The 18,710-nt window shown below is 41.5% G+C and overlaps 1 protein-coding gene across 2 annotated transcripts in view; it reads right to left on the minus strand.

Annotated features, from left to right (window-relative positions):
• The window catches only part of LOC126457814 (tRNA (uracil-5-)-methyltransferase homolog B-like), a 119,444-nt gene that overhangs the window by 14,088 nt on the left and 86,646 nt on the right, over nt 1-18,710 (minus strand). For both annotated transcript variants that reach the window (XM_050094432.1, XM_050094433.1), the window contains exon 7: nt 17,162-17,240. In XM_050094432.1, the coding sequence (XP_049950389.1) occupies nt 17,162-17,240 (79 nt within the window). The remainder of the gene's footprint in view (nt 1-17,161; nt 17,241-18,710) is intronic.

The following is an 18,710-nucleotide window of genomic DNA, read 5'->3' on the forward strand; positions in this document are numbered from 1 at the left end:
GACCAAATTTAAAATGATGAGAGATAATACCGGTAATGACTAATTTCAAAACGATGAGAGGAGAGAAAATGATTTTTGCACATATAACCAGCAGACAATAGATGATGAAAGAGTTTGAGATCATATGTCAAGCAGAGATATGAATGGCACACATGGACAACACACGCAATCTCCAGTAAACTAGAAGTAGTTTCTGATGACACCCACTCCATAATGTCTGAACAATCTAATTCTCAAATGGGAGAATGTAAATAATTAAATGTGAAATTGAAGATATTAGGGCTGAAGTACTGAGAGAAGATACACACCATGTAGATGATGTATTGAATCCAGTGATTGAACTTAGTGTACGTGGTCAGAAAATTACAGCAATTTTAGATACTGGTAGTGATACTACAGTGATGTCTAAAAGTTTGTATGAACAGCTTCATAAAATAGAAGAGGTGCCTGTTTTCCCTGTCAATAGTGTGCAAATCATTACAGCAACTGGGCAAAGAAGTAGTGTTTTTACTCGACAGACACTCATTAGATGCAAGATTTTAGATACACATTTTTGCAACATGGTGCTATTGACTCTTTATTCTTTGACTGTGGGTTGGTTTTTTGGGCAACGGTTGGCTGTCAGAAAGAAGATGTAAGATTGATTGTGGAAGAGGATGTTTAAGCATTTGTGATGGGGATGATGAATTGGAGGTTAATTTTTTCAGTCTGGTAGAAGAAAAAAAGAGTGTGTTTGCAGTATTATGAAATAGAATGATTCAGAAGAAAACAGATGATGGAACTGAAGCAGCAATATAGATGAAAGATACTGTATCCAGAGAAAAGGAAGTAGTAGTTCAAGATGTAATGTCAAAAATTCAGGTACTTAAGTAACGTGCCCCCTCTTCATACTAAGAAAAATTACAGGAACTTTTATGCATGCATGCCAAAGTATTTCCAAATAAACCAAGACTTATGAGGGGATATAAATGTCATATTAAAGTGTGGCCACATGAACCATTTAAAATTAAATCATATTTGATATCCTTAGCTAGAAGAGTGGCCATAGGAGAGAAAATTAAACACAGGGTGCACAATGATCTGATTGAGAGATCAGGTAGTGAATATTGCAATCTGATAAATCCATGCATGGATCTATCAGGCTTGCTCTGGATACTCAAGCTATTTATTGTATTATTTTGCCCATGGGGGATCATCCTGACAACATCCAGGAGATTTTGCAGAAGTTTGCTGGTACTTGTTACCTAAGTAGCCTTGACATGGCTAGCTATTGACAGTTGGAACTGGAGGAAGGAAGCTCAAAGTACCATGTCTTTGTACAAAGGACGGTGTTATCATTTCAAATGGATGCCATTCAACTTAAATATTCATCAGCAGCAATTGTAAGTGCCCTAGATAAGATTCTCAGAAGACTCCTCTTACAGGACATAACAGTGTATGTTGATGACCTTTTAATTGTGCCACCTTGTACCCTTTTGCATGGTAAAGAACCTGAAAGTATCTTTGATGAATTTATTGATTTTCCATTATGAAGTAAATTGACCACTGAAGAAAAATAACAGATAGGCCTGAAGCAAATGGAGAAGATGAAATTGGCGAGAAAAGAAAGATATGACCATTTAGTGAAACCTGTTGTGTATAAGATTGGAGATTGTGTATTAATATGATCCCATTTTAAACTGTCAGCAGCAAAGGAAAAAATTAAGAAGGTTTTACATTACTATTTGGGACCATTTCGAATTCAGACACCAGTACAACCCAACTCTGTTGAAAAACTTAAATGGTAAAAAATATTTTGGACCCATCATGTCAAAAACATTAAACTATATCCAAAGAGGATGTAGGGAAATGAAGAAGAATAGTGTGATAGTGATTGAGACTCCTGTTGTATCTTTTAAGATGAGAACAGACTGTTGAGGCTTTTTCTCAATGAGTTAGGATAAAAAACTGGTCGAGTTTTTTCCCTGTGATCTGTTAGTAAGATGTTAATAACAGTGATTTATGAAAAGTTTGATTTTCTGCAAGTGCAGTGAAGTGATATTGCATATGATGGTTTTCAAACTTTTTTTTTTTTTTTTTTTTTTGTGGATTATTACAACGTGAATGTGCTTCAATTTTGTCATTGCACCATTTTGAACTGTACTGTTGTGCATGATGATTATATTTATTTATTGTCGTGGCATGATCTGTTAAAGTGAAGTGACCCTGCTGCACCTTTTCTTTCTATATTTACAGTGTTACTGTAAACTAGTGACATTATGTCACCGCTACATCAGAGCACACAAGCTGCTGTGCTCAAGGGAAGTAACCAACATCACCATACGCGACATCCAACAGTTTACGAATTCACCGCCGAGCAGCAGTGAACACAGCAGTCATCCACTAGTTTACGAGTTTTCTGCCAAGTGGCACACGGCGACATCTAGCCACGCTACATTACCACCACCGCTGTACCACAGCAAGTGGTGCAATAACCATAACCCCTCTTCCCTCACTCCACCAGAGTGTCTCTGTGTGCAGTCATCCTACCCAGCAGGCCACAGACAAAGGGGTGTTTATCAACAAATCCACATGATGTGGAGTGGCGACACCACTGTGAATCCCATATGAAGTATTTACTGTGCTGGTTAAGTATTTATAAAAAAACGGAGTATCCACGAATGTAGTGATTAAATGTGATACAGATGTGCAACATAAAAATATTTTTGGATGTTACAAAGATGTTGTTTGTTGTTGTGGTCTTCAGTCCTGAGACTGGTTTGATGCAGCTCTCCATGCTACTCTATCCTGTGCAAGCTTCTTCATCTCCCAGTACCTACTGCAACCTACATCCTTCTGAATCTGCTTGGTGTATTCATCTCTTGGTCTCCCTCTATAATTTTTACCCTCCACACTGCCCTCCAATACTAAATTGGTGATCCCTTGATGCCTCAGAACATGTCCTACCAACCGATCCCTTCTTCTAGTCAAGTTGTGCCACAAACTTCTCTTCTCCCCAATCCTATTCAACACCTTCTCATTAGTTACGTGATCTACCCATCTAATCTTCAGCATTCTTCTGTAGCACCACATTTCAAAAGCTTCTATTCTCTTCTTGTCTAAACTATTTATCGTCCATGTTTCACTTCCATACATGGCTAGACTCCATACAAATACTTTCAGAAACGACTTCCTGACACTTATATCTGTACTCGATTTTAACAAGTTTCTCTTCTTCAGAAACGCTTTCCTTCCCATTGCCAGTCTACATTTTATATCCTCTCTACTTCGACCATAATCAGTTATTTTGCTCCCCAAATAGCAAAACTCCTTTACTACTTTAAAGTGTCTCATTTCCTAACCTAATACCCTCAGCATCACCCGACTTAATTCGACTGCATTCCATTATCCTCGTTTTGCTTTTGTTGATGTTCATCTTATATCCTCCCTTCAAGACACTATCCATTTTGTTTCACTGCTCTTCCAAGTCCTTTGCTGTCTCTGACAGAATTACAATGTCATTGGCGAACCTCAAAGTTTTTATTACTTCTCCATGGATTTTAATACCTACTCAGAATTTTTCTTTTGTTTCCTTTACTGCTTGCTCCATATACAGATTGAATAACATCAGGGAGAGGCTACAACCCTGTCTCACTCCCTTCCCAACCACTGCTTCCCTTTCATGCCCCTCAATTCTTATAACTGCCATCTGCTTTCTGTACAAATTGTAAATAGCCTTTCGCTCCCTATATTTTACCCCTGCCACCTTCAGAATTTGAAAGAGAGTATTCCAGTCAACATTGTCAAAAGCTTTCTCTAAGTCTACAAATGCTAGAAACGTAGGTTTGTCTTTCCTTAATCTAGCTTCTAAGATAAGTCGTAGGGTCAGTATTGCCTCACGTGTTCCAATATTTCTGTGGAATCCAAACTGATCTCCCCCTAGGTCGGCTTCTACTAGTTTTTCCATTCATCTGTAAAGAATTCGCGTTAGTATTTTGCAGCCGTGACTTATTAAACTGATTCATGGCCATTGCTTCGATAGTTATGAGCAGTCCCTATTGAAATGTACCGAGGATCTCACTGCAGCCTTTACAGATTGTAATTACCCTCCCAACCTTGTACAAAAATAGATATCCCATGCCTTATACTTCCAGTCACCCACCACCTCCCAAAGTCCCACCATCCAGCTCAGAGGAGCATTCCCCTCGTGACTCATTATTATCCAGGACTGGTGCAACTCAATTACATTCTCCGCCAGAGTTTTTACTACCTCTCGTCATCCCCTAAAATGAGAAATGTCCTACCCACTATCCTTCCCACCCATCCCACAGTGGTATTCTCCACACACCGAACCTACACAGTATCCTCGATCCTCCCTACACAACTGCTGCTCATATTCCTCATGGCTCATATTCCTGTAATAGACCTAGATGCAAGACCTGTCCCATACCTCCTCCCACTACCACCTAATCCAGTCCAGTCACAAACATCACCTATTCCATCAAAGGCAGTGCTACCTATGAAACCAGTCATGTGACCTACAAGCTAAGTTGCAACCACTGTGCTGCTTTCTACATTGCATGACAACCAACAAGCTGTTTTGTCTGCATGAAGGCCAATGACAAACTGTGGCCAAGAAACAACTGGATGACTCTGTTGCTGAGCACACTGCCCAACATGATAATCATTTCAATGAATGCTTCATAGCCTGTGTCATCAGGATCCTTCCCACCAACACCATCTTTTCTGAAGTGCACAGGTGGTAATTCTCCCCGCAGTATATACTTTCCCATAACCCTCCTGGCCTCAACCTTGGTTACTCATTGTTCTTACCCATCTAGCCCCTTCCCTATTACCATTCCAGCACTACCAGCACTATATTCCACCAACACATCCAGTTTTTTCACTTCTCTCCTTTTCTGCTACTCGCCCCCCCCCCCCACCCCCACCCACCCACCCTCTCCACTTCCTTGCTCTCCGTCTAACTTCATGACTGCACCTAACTATCCTACTCTCCACCTCATCCTTGAATGCTCCCACTAGCAGCACTTTACCATCACCCACCCCTGCCTTGCTATCCCTCTTCCTCCCCCTCACCACCCCAGTCTCCTCCTTTCTGCCACCTGGTTGCCTATCCCATCATGTGCTGCTATTTGTAGTCTGGCTCCACCTGCCTCATGATGTGTGTGTGTGTGTGTGTGTGTGTGTGTGTGTGTGTGTGTGTGTGTGTGTGTTTTTGACAAAGGCCTTGTTAACTGAAAGCTCACTTTCCAACAGTCTTTTTGTTGCACCTATCTGCAACCCAGCATCTCCACCATATGGTGAGTACATTTCGTCCTGGACTTGTCACTGTTTGATTGCTTCATTAGTTACTTTAATGGTGAACTTTAAAGTTGATGAATTCAGTTAGGAATTAAAAGCAGAAGAATGTTAATTTGCACAATTATGGCAGTTAATTTAATATATATTTTTACGTGGTCAGTTTTGCACTGAAACTTTATGTCACCATATATTTCCAGGTGAAATTAATTTTTGATATCTGGGGATATGGGAGGGTACAGTGTCCTTACATGGCAATGTATTTCTCATGGCAATGTATTTGCTGTATGTTAATAATTTAGATGTACATATATTTATTGATGAAGTTCTCCAATGAGCACGTTGTAGCCATGGCTAATAGTATAAGTTTATCTTTGCTTGTTGACAATACACTGGAGACTAGTTATTGTTGTGATGTGAGTAAGAGTAGTTGGGCTCTCAGACAGGATGGAGTGAGCTGAGCTTGGATAGTGCATGCGTTGGCACTGCTCGGTAGCCATCTTAGTGCTTTTTTAGGGTGTTGTTGGCACGATTGGTCATTGCTTAGTTTCAGTGTGGAAGGGATTGGTAGCCAATTGTAGCATATAGATTGAAATGTTGAATGTTATCAAAATTGTTAATGTTTAATGAGTATTTTAATAAATTATGATTCATGACTCCTTAACAATCAATGTTCTCACTTGTAACAGTCATCATAGTATCCCTGGAGAAATTATTTAATGAGATTAGCTGTACAGAAAGTTCGTTTGAAAAGTAAGGAGAGAATCAAAAAATCCAAAGAAGTGCAGTCGGTTCTGTAGTAACATGAAATAGGGGAGAGAGTGTCACAGGCATGATAAGTGATTTGGAGTCGCAATCATTAAAACAAAGGCATTTTTCATTGTGGCATTACCTTTTCACGAAATTTAAATCAGCAACTTTCTCTGCTGAATGTAAAATTATTTTACTGTCACCAGCCTACATAGGGAGAAATGGTCATCATAATATAATAAGAGAAATCACAGCATGTACAGAAATATTTAAGCATTCAGAGAATGGAACGGTTGAGAAATAGTATGAAGATGTTTCAAAGAACCCTCTGCCAGGCTCTTAAGTGTAAATTGCAGAATAATCATATAAATCTGCAGGCTGGCCTCCCCAGCTCTCTCTGGTAAAGATTCAATTGATTGCAGTTTTTTCATCAGAAGTTCCTACTTCATGACTGACAGTGTATATGCTCCTAACAGGTTACAGGGTATATGCTCCTAAAAGAAGAAGATAGTCAGATGGATTCATTGGTGTCAGAGAACCTTAATCATATGAACTATAAGTAATGTGAGAGACCGTAATCATGAGGCAACAAAAGACAGCAATCAGAAAGAGTATTACGACCTACAAGGTAAAACTTTCAGCAGGCAATCCAGTTGAGGAGCAAGGGACAAAAACAGCAGCCAAGACTACATGTAGACATTATATAGCTCTCCTGTAGGCAGCTTAGTTAGTTGTTAGGGGAGAAAAGTTTACATTTTCTTCATCTGTGTAGACTGGCAGTGTTTGTTTCATACTGAATACCCACTCAAACAGTTGACACACATTTTGGGAGACATGCACAATGTGTTTAACTTACTTACTGCTTGCGCACATTCCTAACAGGTGCCAATACCTTTACAAGTGACAGTTATTTGGCCTTTTTTAAAAAATATTTGAAACAGGACAGTCAGCTTTGCATCCATAGAAATATGTCTACTTGGATGAATCTGGTATTAATATGTTACTGCTGTAACACACACACATCAACAAAAGTTATATATCACCCCTTTATTTTGAAATCCATGGTCAGGAAACAAAGGCTGACTGAGTAATAAGTATATATTCATATTCAATGTGTTCAAATAAATAAATAAATAAACATTTGTGTAATGACAAAATTGTCTGTTTCCCATGGGAGGTTTCTCACAAAACTTGGGGTGATATCAATAGTGGTCGAACACCCATTTGCTCTGATGCAGGCCTGAATCCATCACAGCATACCATTGATGAGATGATCAAGCTTGTTCCAAATTGTTCCACTCTTCAAAGCTGATTCTGTGTAAGTTGTGCACAGTATGCAGTCATTGCTGACATCCAAAATCAGTTCACTTCAATTGATCCCGCACATGTTTGATTGTGTTCATGTCTGGGTAGCAGGCAGGCCAATCAACTCTGATGATCCTAGCTTGCTAAAGGAATGTCTTCCTGAGAACAGCATGATGAAAAACTTTGGCCACATGCTCCCACTATTTGTTGCAGAATCTCGTCTCAGTAATGGAGAGCAGTGAGATTGCCCTAAACAACCATGAAGGATGTATTTAATGGCATCTCAGGACATCACTCCACCGCCACCATGTTGCACATGTGGGATACGTCTGCATCATGACTACACAATTCACACTTAAATGCCTGGCAGAGGTAACTTCGAATCACCTTCAGACTATTTCTCTACAGTTACACTCTCTAACAGCCCATGGGAAAAATGAACATTTAATACTGTCTGTACGAACTCCGATTTCTCTTATTTTATTACAATGATCATCTCTCCCAATGTAAATTGGTAACAGTGTATGTAAGTGTATTTAAAATTGTGTACTAATGTACAAAGTAAGCTATATCCCACATCAAATATTTGATGAATGGATGCTTAACAAATAAATAAATTAATCAATTAAATTAAATATTTTCACATTCAGAGGAGAAAGTTGGTGATTGAAATTTCTTGAAAAAATAATGCCACAATGAGAAATGCCTTTGTTTTAATGACTGCCACCCTAACTCGTTTATCATCTTCATGACACTCTCTCCCCTACTTAGCGATAAACAAAATGAGTTACCCTTCTTCAGATTTTTTTTTATATCCTCTGTCAGTTCTATCTGGTAAGGATACATGAATTGGAGTGGCAATCATTAAAACAGAAGCATTTTTCATTGCGACGGGATCTCCTCATGAAATTTCAATCACCAGTTTTCTCCTCCAATTCTGAAAACATTCTGTTGGCACCCACCTACATAGGCAGAAATGATCATCACAATAAAATACAAGGTATCAGGGCTCGCACAGAAATATTTAAGTGCTCGTTTTTCCCGCATGCCGTTTGAGAGTGGAACGGTAGAGAGATAGCCTGAAGGTGGTTCATTGAACCCTCTGCCAAGCACTTTATTGTGAATAACAGAGTAATCACGTAGATGTAGATGTAGATGTAGGATCCCATACTGCACAACAGTGTTCTAGCAGATGATGAACAAATGTAGTGTAGACAGTCTCTTTACTAGATCTGTTGAATATTCTAAATGTTCTTCTAATGAAACAGTCTTTGGTTGGCCTTCCCCACAAAATTATCTATGTGATGATCAATTTTAAGTTGTTTGAAATTGTAATTCATAGATATTTAATTGAATTTACAGTCCTTAAATTTGTGTGATTTATTGTATAACTGAAATTTATCAGATTTCTTTTCATACTCATGTGGATGACCTCGCACTTTTCCTTTTTCAAAGACAGTTGCCACTTTTCACGCCAATAAATTTTTTGTCTAAATCATTTTTCCATTGGTTTTGATTTTCTGATGACTTTACTATACAGTAAATGACAGCATCATCTGCTAACAACCAAAGAGGGCTGCTCAGATGGTCTCCTAAATCGTTTATACAGGGTGTTACAAAAAGGTACGGCCAAACTTTTAGGAAACATTTCTCACACACAAATAAAGAAAAGATGTTATGTGGACATGTGTCCGGAAACGCTTAATTTCCATCTTAGAGCTCATTTTAGTTTCGTCACCTACACTTCCACCTACACTCAATGGAGCACGTTATCATGATTTCATACGGGATACTCTACCTGTGCTGCTAGAACATGTGCCTTTACAAGTACGACACAACATGTGGTTCATGCACGATGGAGCTCCTGCACATTTCAGTCGAAATGTTCGTATGCTTCTCAACAACAGATTCGGTGACCGATGGGTTGGTAGAGGCGGACCAATTCCATGGCCTCCATGCGCTCCTGACCTCATCCCTCTCAACTTTTATTTATGGGGGCATTTGAAAGCTCTTGTCTACGCAACCCCGGTACCAAATGTAGAGACTCTTCGTGCTCGTATTGTGGACGGCTGTGATACAATACACCATTCTCCAGGGCTGCATCAGTGCATCAGGGATTCCATGCGACGGAGGGTGGATGCATGTATCCTCGCTAACGGAGGACATTGTGAACATTTCCTGTAACAAAGTGTTTGAAGTCACGCTGGTACGTTCTGTTGCTGTGTGTTTCCATTCCATGATTAATGTGATTTGAAGAGAAGTAATAAAATGAGCTCTAACGTGGAAAGTAAGCTTTTCCGGACACATGTCCACATAACATATTTTCTTTCTTTGTGTGTGAGGAATGTTTCCTGAAAGTTTGGCCGTACCTTTTTGTAACACCCTGTATAGATTAGAAAAAGGGGAACACTAGATATCACTTCTGTTTCACTTGATGATTTTGAATTGATTAGTATGTACTGTGAGCTTTTGAACAGAAAAATACAAATCCAGTTGCATGACTGAAGTTATACTCCATAGGAAGGCAATTCGATTAGAAGTCTCTTGTAAGGAGCAATGCCACAAGCCTTCGGGAAATACAGAAATATGGAATTAATTTGATCCCCTGTTAGTAGCAATCATTATTTCATGCAAATAAAGAGCTAGTTGTGTTTCACTAAAATAATGTTTTCTGAATTCATGCTGTGTATCAACAGAACATTGCCTTTGATATAATTCATAATGTCTGAACACATTATCTGTTCCAAAATCCTACTGCAACTCAACGTTAGTGACAAGAATCTGTAATTCAGTGGTTTACTCCTATTTCCTTTTCTGAATACTGGTGGTGTAACTTCAGTCTTTTGCTATGGAAATTTTTGGTGTCAAGTTTATATATATATATATATATATATATATATATATATATATATATATATATATATATATATAAATATATATAAAAAAAAACAGAGGGGAAACATTCCACGTGGGAAAAATATATCTAAAAACAAAGATGATGTGACATACCAAACGAAAGCGCTGGCATGTCGATAGACACCCAAACAAACACAAACATACACACAAAATTCAAGCTTTCGCAACCAACAGTTGCTTCGTCAGGAAAGAGGGAAGGAGAGGGAAAGACGAAAGGATGTGGGTTTTAAGGGAGTGGAAAGACTTACCTTAGGGGGAAAAAAGGACAGGTATACACTCGCACACACACACATATCCATCCGCACATACACAGACACAGCCTTTACAAATGTCTGCTTACACACACACACACACACACATTCCATGTGGAAAAAATGTATCTACAAACAAAGATTCTGTAACTTACCAAACGAAAGCGTTGGTACATTGATAGAAACAATAACAATAAGAAACACAAACACACACACAAATTTCAAGCTTTCGTGACGGTTGCTTCATCAGGAAAGAGGGAAGGAGGGGAAAGACGAAAGTATGTGGGTTTTAAGGGGAGAGGGTAAGGAGTCATTTCAATCCCAGGAGCAGAAAGACTTACCTTGGGGGGTAAAAAGGGACAGGTATACACTCGCACACACACACATATCCATCCGCACACAACAGACACAAGCAGACATATGTAAAGGCAAATAGTTTGGGTAGAGATGTCAGTCGAGGCGGAAGTACAGAGGCAAAGATGTTATTGAATCACATGTGAGGTATGAGCGGCGGCAACTTGAAATTAGCGGAGGTTGAGGCCTGGTGGGTAACGGAAAGAGAGGATATATTGAAGGGCAAGTTCCTATCTCCGGAGTTCTGATAGGCTGGTGTCAGTGGGAAGTATCCAGATAACCCGGATGGTGTAACACTGTGCCAAGATGTGCTGGCTGTGCACCAAGGCATCTTTAGCCACAGGGTGATCCTCATTACCAACAAACACTGAATGCCTGTGTCCATTCATGCGAATGGACAGTTTGTTGCTGGTCATTACCACATAGAAAGCGTCACAGTGTAGGCAGGTCAGTCAGTAAATCATATGGGTGCTGTCACACGTGGCTCTGACTTTGATCGTGTACACCTTCCGGGTTACAGGACTGGAGTAGGTGGTGGTGGGAGGGTACATGGGACAGGTTTTACACCAGGGGCGGTTGCAAGGGTAGGAGCCAGAGGGTAGGGAAGGTGGTTTGGGGATTTCATAGGGATGAACCAAGAGGTTACGAAGGTTAGGTGGACGGCGGAAAGACACTCTTGGTGGAGTGGGGAGGATTTTGTGAAGGATGGATCTCATTTCAGGGCAGAATTTGAGGAAGTCGTATCCCTGCTGGAGAGCCACATTCAGAGTCTGATCCAGTCCCAGAAAGTATCCTGTCACAAGTGGGGCACTTTTGCAATTCATCTGTGGGAGGTTCCGGGTTTGGGGGGATGAGGAAGTGGCTCTGGTTATTTGCTTCTGTACCAGGTCGGGAGGGTATTTGTGGGATGCGAAAGCTGTTTTCAGGTTGTTGGTGTAATGGTTCAGGGATTCAGGACTGGAGCAGATTCATTTGCCATGAAGACCTACGCTGTAGGGAAGGGACCGTTTGTTTGGAATGGGTGGCAGCTGTCATAATGGAGGTACTGTTGCTTGTTGGTGGGTTTGATGTGGACGGATGTGTGAAGCTGGCCATTGGACAGATGGAGGTCAATGTCGAGGAAAGTGGCATGGGATTTGGAGTAGGACCAGGTGAATCTGATGGAACCAAAGGAGTTGAGGTTGGAGAGGAAATTCTGGAGTTCTTCTTCACTGTGAGTCCAGGTCATGAAGATGTCATCAATAAATCTGTACCAAACTTTGGGTTGGCAGGCCTGGGTAACCAGGAAGGCTTCCTCTAAGCGACCCATAAATAGGTTGGCGTACGAGGGGGCCATCCTGGTACCCATGGCTGTTCCCTTTAATTGTTGGTATGTCTGGCTTTCGAAAGTGAAGAAGTTGTGAATTAGGATGAAGCTGGCTAAGGTAATGAGGAAAGAGGTTTTAGGTAGGGTGGCAGGTGATCGGCATGAAAGGAAGTGCTCCATCGCAGCGAGGCCCTGGACGTGCGGGATATTTGTGTATAAGGAAGTGGCATCAATGGTTACAAGGATGGGTTCCGGGGGTAACAGATTGGGTAAGGAGTCCAGGCGTTCGAGAAAATGGTTGGTGTCTTTGATGAAGGATGGGAGACTGCATGTAATGGGTTGAAGATGTTGATCTACATAGGCAGAGATACGTTTTGTGGGGGCTTGGTAGCCAGCTACAATGGGGCAGCTGGGATGATTGGGTTTGTGAACTTTAGGAAGTAGGTAGAAGATAGGGGTGCGGGGTGTCAGTGGGGTCAGGAGGTTGATGGAGTCAGGTGAAAGGTTTTGTAGGGGGCCTAAGGTTCTGAAGATTCCTTGAAGCTCTGCCTGGACATCAGGAATGGGATTACCTTGGCAAACTTTGTATGTAGTGTTGTCTGAAAGCTGACACAGTCCCTCAGCCACATACTCCCGACGATCAAGTACCATGGTCGTGGAACCCTTGTCCGCCGGAAGAATGAAGGTGGATCGGTCAGCCTTAAGATCACAGATAGCCTGGGCTTCAGCTGTGGTGATGTTGGGAATAGGATTAAGGTTTTTCAAGAAGGATTGAGAGGCAAGGCTGGAAGTGAGAAATTCCTAGAAGGTTTGGAGAGGGTGATTTTGAGGTAGAGGAGGTGAGTCCCGCTGTGACGGAGGACGGAACTGTTCCAGGCAGGGTTCAATTTGAACAGTTCCGGGTCATCTGGATACTTCCCACTGACACCAACCTATCAGAACTCTGGAGATGGGAACTTGCCCTTCAATATATCCTCTCTTCCTGTTACCCACCAAGCCTCAACCTCCGCTAATTTCAAGTTGCCGCCGCCGCTCATACCTCACCTGTCATTCAATAACATCTTTGCCTCTGTACTTCTGCCTCGACTGACATCTCTACCCAAACTATTTGCCTTTACATATGTCTTCTTGTGTCTGTTATGTGCCGATGGATATGTGTGCGAAATTTGTGTGTGTGTTTGTGTTTGTTATTGTTATTGTTTCTATCAATGTACCAACGCTTTCGTTTTGTAAGTTACTATATATATTAAAAACAAAGATTCCATGACTTACCAAATGGGAAAGCACTGGTAGACAGACACACAAACACACACACAGAATTTCAAGCTTTCGCAACCAACGGTTGCTTCGTCATGAAAGAGGGAAGGAGAGGGAAAGACGAAAGGATATGGGTTTTAAGGGAGAGGGTAAGGAGTCATTCCAATCCCAGGAGTGGAAAGACTTACCTTAGGGGGAAACAAGGACAGGTATACGCTCGCACACACACACATATCCATCCACACATATACAGACACAAGCAGACATATGTCCATCATAATACTTCCCATTTGTTCAGGATTATTTGTTGCTATGAGGTCAAGTATATTTTCACAAACATTTACACTTCAAGTGGGCTCCTGAACTAACTGCCCAAAATAATTTTCAGAGAAAGCATTTAGTACAATTTCTGACTATGTTTTATACCTAGCACTGGCTTTGAACATGTATTTTTTCCAACATATCAAAGATAGACTGAAGTCATCACCAATTATAACAGTATTACTGGAGTACCTATTTGAGATGAAACTTGGGTTTTCTCTGAACTGTTCTATAAATTAATCATCTGCATAAGGGGGGAGGGGGGGGGGGGTCAGCAAGAGACCAATTATTAATTTATTTCAGTTGCCAAGCATAACCTCTATCTATACTACCTCACAAGAACTGTCTACTTCAATTTCATTATAAGATAAACTTCTTCAAACAGCAACAAACACACCACTGCCATTAATCTATCCTTCCTGAACCTGTTAGGTTCTTTTTGAAACTTTCAGCTGAACTTATCTCTGGCTTTACTGAGCTTTCAGTACTTGTAATAAATTGGGCTTTACTGCTTCCTATTAGCTAACAGTGTTGGGGGCATTTGATATTACTAGGTTGTATCCAAACATGTGAGTTGTTATTAGGATACAAACAGATTCAAGTTTCATTCATAAACAAAACCCAACACCAATCCTGAGGCATCCATTCTGCAAGATTTCTTGTCCACCTGTAATGGACGCCATGGTGTGGTGGCATACGAGTTGGTGCTTGTCATGGCATCACGAATGGAGATACACATCATTCAATTGTCTCCAAACAGTTTGATGTGATACATCACAACATGCAGCCTCTTTAAACGCTGAATTCAGCTCTAGATCACTCAGCTCACAGTTGCTTGTAGATATCAAACACCCTGTGCACCTGTCAAATGTGAATGGCCTATGCACCGTAAGTCCTCAGCACTACCTGCCAAATGGAACTGATTCCATCTCTGCATCACATCACTTTGACTCAGGTGCACACGTCAAGCAGTGTCCTTGGTTAATAAGCCTTGTGGGCATAACATGATATGTGGACTCAAATCATTGTTCTCAATTGTCCTCAGTGGCATGATAAATGTTGACTCTACCATTTCACAGATATCTGTAATATGTTCCTGTTGATGGTTTACTTTCAACTGCAATGCTGCAGTCCTTTCTAGTGTGCTGTTCTACACTTAGTGCTCATGGTAACTGTGATTATGTTTACAAACAATGTAAGGGGTGGTCTTCTGATCAGTACAGCAACAGTCATAATAGCTACACATCTGTATGAGATACCAGGCCAATGACCGAGCGAAGTTGCGCAGTGGTCAGCACACTGGACTCACATTCGGGAGGACGACGGTTCAATCCTGCGTCCAACCATCCTGATTTAGGTTTTCCATGATTTCCCTAAATCGCTCCAGGCAAATGCCGGGATGGTTCCTGTGAAAGGGCATGACTGACTTCCTTCCCCATCCTTCCATAATTCGATGAGACCGAAAGACCTTGCAGTTTGATCTCTTTCCCCAAACAACCCAACCCAACCCAACCCCAGGACAATGCAATGCTGTCGTTGATGCATGTATTAGGTGAATCAAATGTCCAAATAAAAATTGCTGGTTTTTTTTTTTCAGATTTTCATTAAGGCTTCACATTGTTTTGTGTTTCAAAAGCTGCCTCTTTTTTCATTTCTTTTGTTATTCAGCAAGATATTCATTCACAATATATTTATATGATATGATCCACCAATGGAATTGATGGTGCAATGTAACTCCACAGTATTATTTATTAGTTCATTGTGACTCGGCTTTCGGCTCCTTAGGCCATCGCTCTGCAACAATCACCTCAGTCACTTCCAAGAAAAAACTTCATTATAAATTCGCTCCTCTTATCCTACAACAAAAGCATTTTGACATAGCTGTGTTGTTCTTCCATAACAAATTCTCAGTTTCATGAATATGTCCCGAATAGGGTATCTTCATGAAATCTGAGTGCTGGCACCCATCTGTAGTTCTGGGAGGTTCACACAAACAATACAGCTGATTCAGACAGAACACCATGTCTGAACAATCTTGATATAAGAAGAATGAGGCAAGTGTCCTAGAAATTGCCCATTACCACAGTTCAGTATAAAGAGCCATCCACAACAGGCCATTTAATTTTCTTCTTCTTCTTATTATTATTATTTACATTTTATGGCCTTCATTGGACCACTCTAGCCAACTTTATACAAAGAATTTTTCAGTTTCCTGTCAGCCCAGTACTTCTTCATTCTCTTAGATCTAATCCTTCTTTCTTCATAGGAAATCACTCTTCCTATTGTCTTTTTGTTGATTCTCATTTGCAGTCTGGTTTGTTTGTCTGTGAGTTTCCTGATTTTGTCAGTTTTGTATTTTTTTTATTATAGAGATACAATCAATCATCATGACCCTTTTGCTTGGTTAAGCTAAGTCCCATTATTACTCCCAACAACTGTTGCTAGAATATGTCCAGATGAATTGGTATCACGTATCAACCCTCATGTTGGATTAACTGCATTTGCCATTTAAAAACACCCATGTGAGGCATAGGTGACTTACAAATGCTGTAGACATGCTGACCGTCACCACATGAATGGAAAGATAATCTGATTTTCATGCGGCTTCAGCAGTGGCTTTACATCCAGGATTCGGAAAGTAGTTACGTACTCTGGCGGTAAGAGATTCAACAAGCTACCATCAAACATACAGCAAGGTATTGGCAATCCCTAACAATTCTGAAGAAAATAAAAAACATACCTCATTAGCCACTCTTTCTGCAAATTATATGCCTATCTTGTTTCAAGAGGTAGAAAAGTTCTGTTAGCTATATGGTAAGCAGTAGTGTTTGTTATAATGCTGTATGGTAAGTAATAACATATTATAAATATGGCTCAGTATTTACGGGTATAACAAATATTTGCTTAGAGAAATATCATTGTAGCAAAGTAAATGTTAAGCTCCTAATGGCAGATGAACACCAACTACATATACAGTAAAACTGAGGAGGCAAAAGCTTTTTGTAAGTGGCAACTTTCTAACTAAGTTACTCAGTTAAATTAAGAGGCTTAAGGCTGATAGTCTATTGCTAATACAACACAGTACACAGATTAAATTTCTATGATGCCTTTGTCTTATGATTATTTATGTATTGACTTTTTCTGTATCTCTGAACTTTTTACATCTTGATGGGATCTGTGGAACACAATGGATGATTGAAAAGGTTGTGCCTTACAGGCACATGCCGCCTTTGTATATTCTGCATGGAAAAATTATTTCTTCAACAATTTCATTCTAAAATCCACATTATTTGGCATAAAAAATTACAGTTGACATAAGACTGTTCATTACATCTATGAAAAGTGTTTACAACTTGGAAAATGCACTTCGTGTAATTAATTATTCATATACATTCACACTTACCAACACCTCTTCTTCCTGGATTCAGCACTGCAACAATACTTGAGGCAAGAGACAAGTCTTCAAGAACTTTGCGGAGTCGCTAAAGCGTGATAAAAATAAGATTATATTAAATGTAGGATTTTACAAATGCTTCAGGCATAAATCCTGTGTCAAATCTTGATGTTATGACATACACTCCTGGAAATGGAAAAAAGAACACATTGACACCGGTGTGTCAGACCCACCATACTTGCTCCGGACACTGCGAGAGGGCTGTACAAGCAATGATCACACGCACGGCACAGCGGACACACCAGGAACCGCGGTGTTGGCCGTCGAATGGCGCTAGCTGCGCAGCATTTGTGCACCGCCGCCGTCAGTGTCAGCCAGTTTGCCGTGGCATACGGAGCTCCATCGCAGTCTTTAACACTGGTAGCATGCCGCGACAGCGTGGACGTGAACCGTATGTGCAGTTGACGGACTTTGAGCGAGGGCGTATAGTGGGCATGCGGGAGGCCGGGTGGACGTACCGCCGAATTGCTCAACACGTGGGGCGTGAGGTCTCCACAGTACATCGATGTTGTCGCCAGTGGTCGGCGGAAGGTGCATGTGCCCGTCGACCTGGGACCGGACCGCAGCGAAGCACGGATGCACGCCAAGACCGTAGGATCCTACGCAGTGCCGTAGGGGACCGCACCGCCACTTCCCAGCAAATTAGGGACGCTGTTGATCCTGGGGTATCGGCGAGGACCATTCGCAACCGTCTCCATGAAGCTGGGCTACGGTCCCGCACACCGTTAGGCCGCCTTCTACTCACGCCCCAACATCGTGCAGCCCGCCTCCAGTGGTGTCGCGACAGGCGTGAATGGAGGGACGAATGGAGACGTGTCGTCTTCAGCGATGAGAGTCGCTTCTGCCTTGGTGCCAATGATGGTCGTATGCGTGTTTGGTGCCGTGCAGGTGAGCGCCACAATCAGGACTGCATACGACCGAGGCACACAGGGCCAACACCCGGCATCATGGTGTGGGGAGCGATCTCCTACACTGGCCGTACACCACTGGTGATCGTCGAGGGGACACTGAATAGTGCACGGTACATCCAAACCGTCATCGAACCCATCGTTCTACCATTCCTAGACCGGCAAGGGAACTTGCTGTTCCAACAGGACAATGCACGTCCGCATGTATCCCGTGCCACCCAACGTGCTATAGAAGGTGTAAGTCAACTACCCTGGTCAGCAAGATCTCCGGATCTGTCCCCCATTGAGCATGTTTGGGACTGGATGAAGCGTCGTCTCACGCGGTCTGCACGTCCAGCACGAACGCTGGTCCAACTGAGGCGCCAGGTGGAAATGGCATGGCAAGCCGTTCCACAGGACTACATCCAGCATCTCTACGATCGTCTCCATGGGAGAATAGCAGCCTGCATTGCTGCGAAAGGTGGATATACACTGTACTAGTGCCGACATTGTGCATGCTCTGTTGCCTGTGTCTATGTGCCTGTGGTTCTGTCAGTGTGATCATGTGATGTATCTGACCCCAGGAATGTGTCAATAAAGTTTCCCCTTCC

This window comes from Schistocerca serialis, chromosome 2 (assembly GCF_023864345.2).
Source record: "Schistocerca serialis cubense isolate TAMUIC-IGC-003099 chromosome 2, iqSchSeri2.2, whole genome shotgun sequence".
Lineage (NCBI taxonomy): Eukaryota > Metazoa > Arthropoda > Insecta > Orthoptera > Acrididae > Schistocerca > Schistocerca serialis.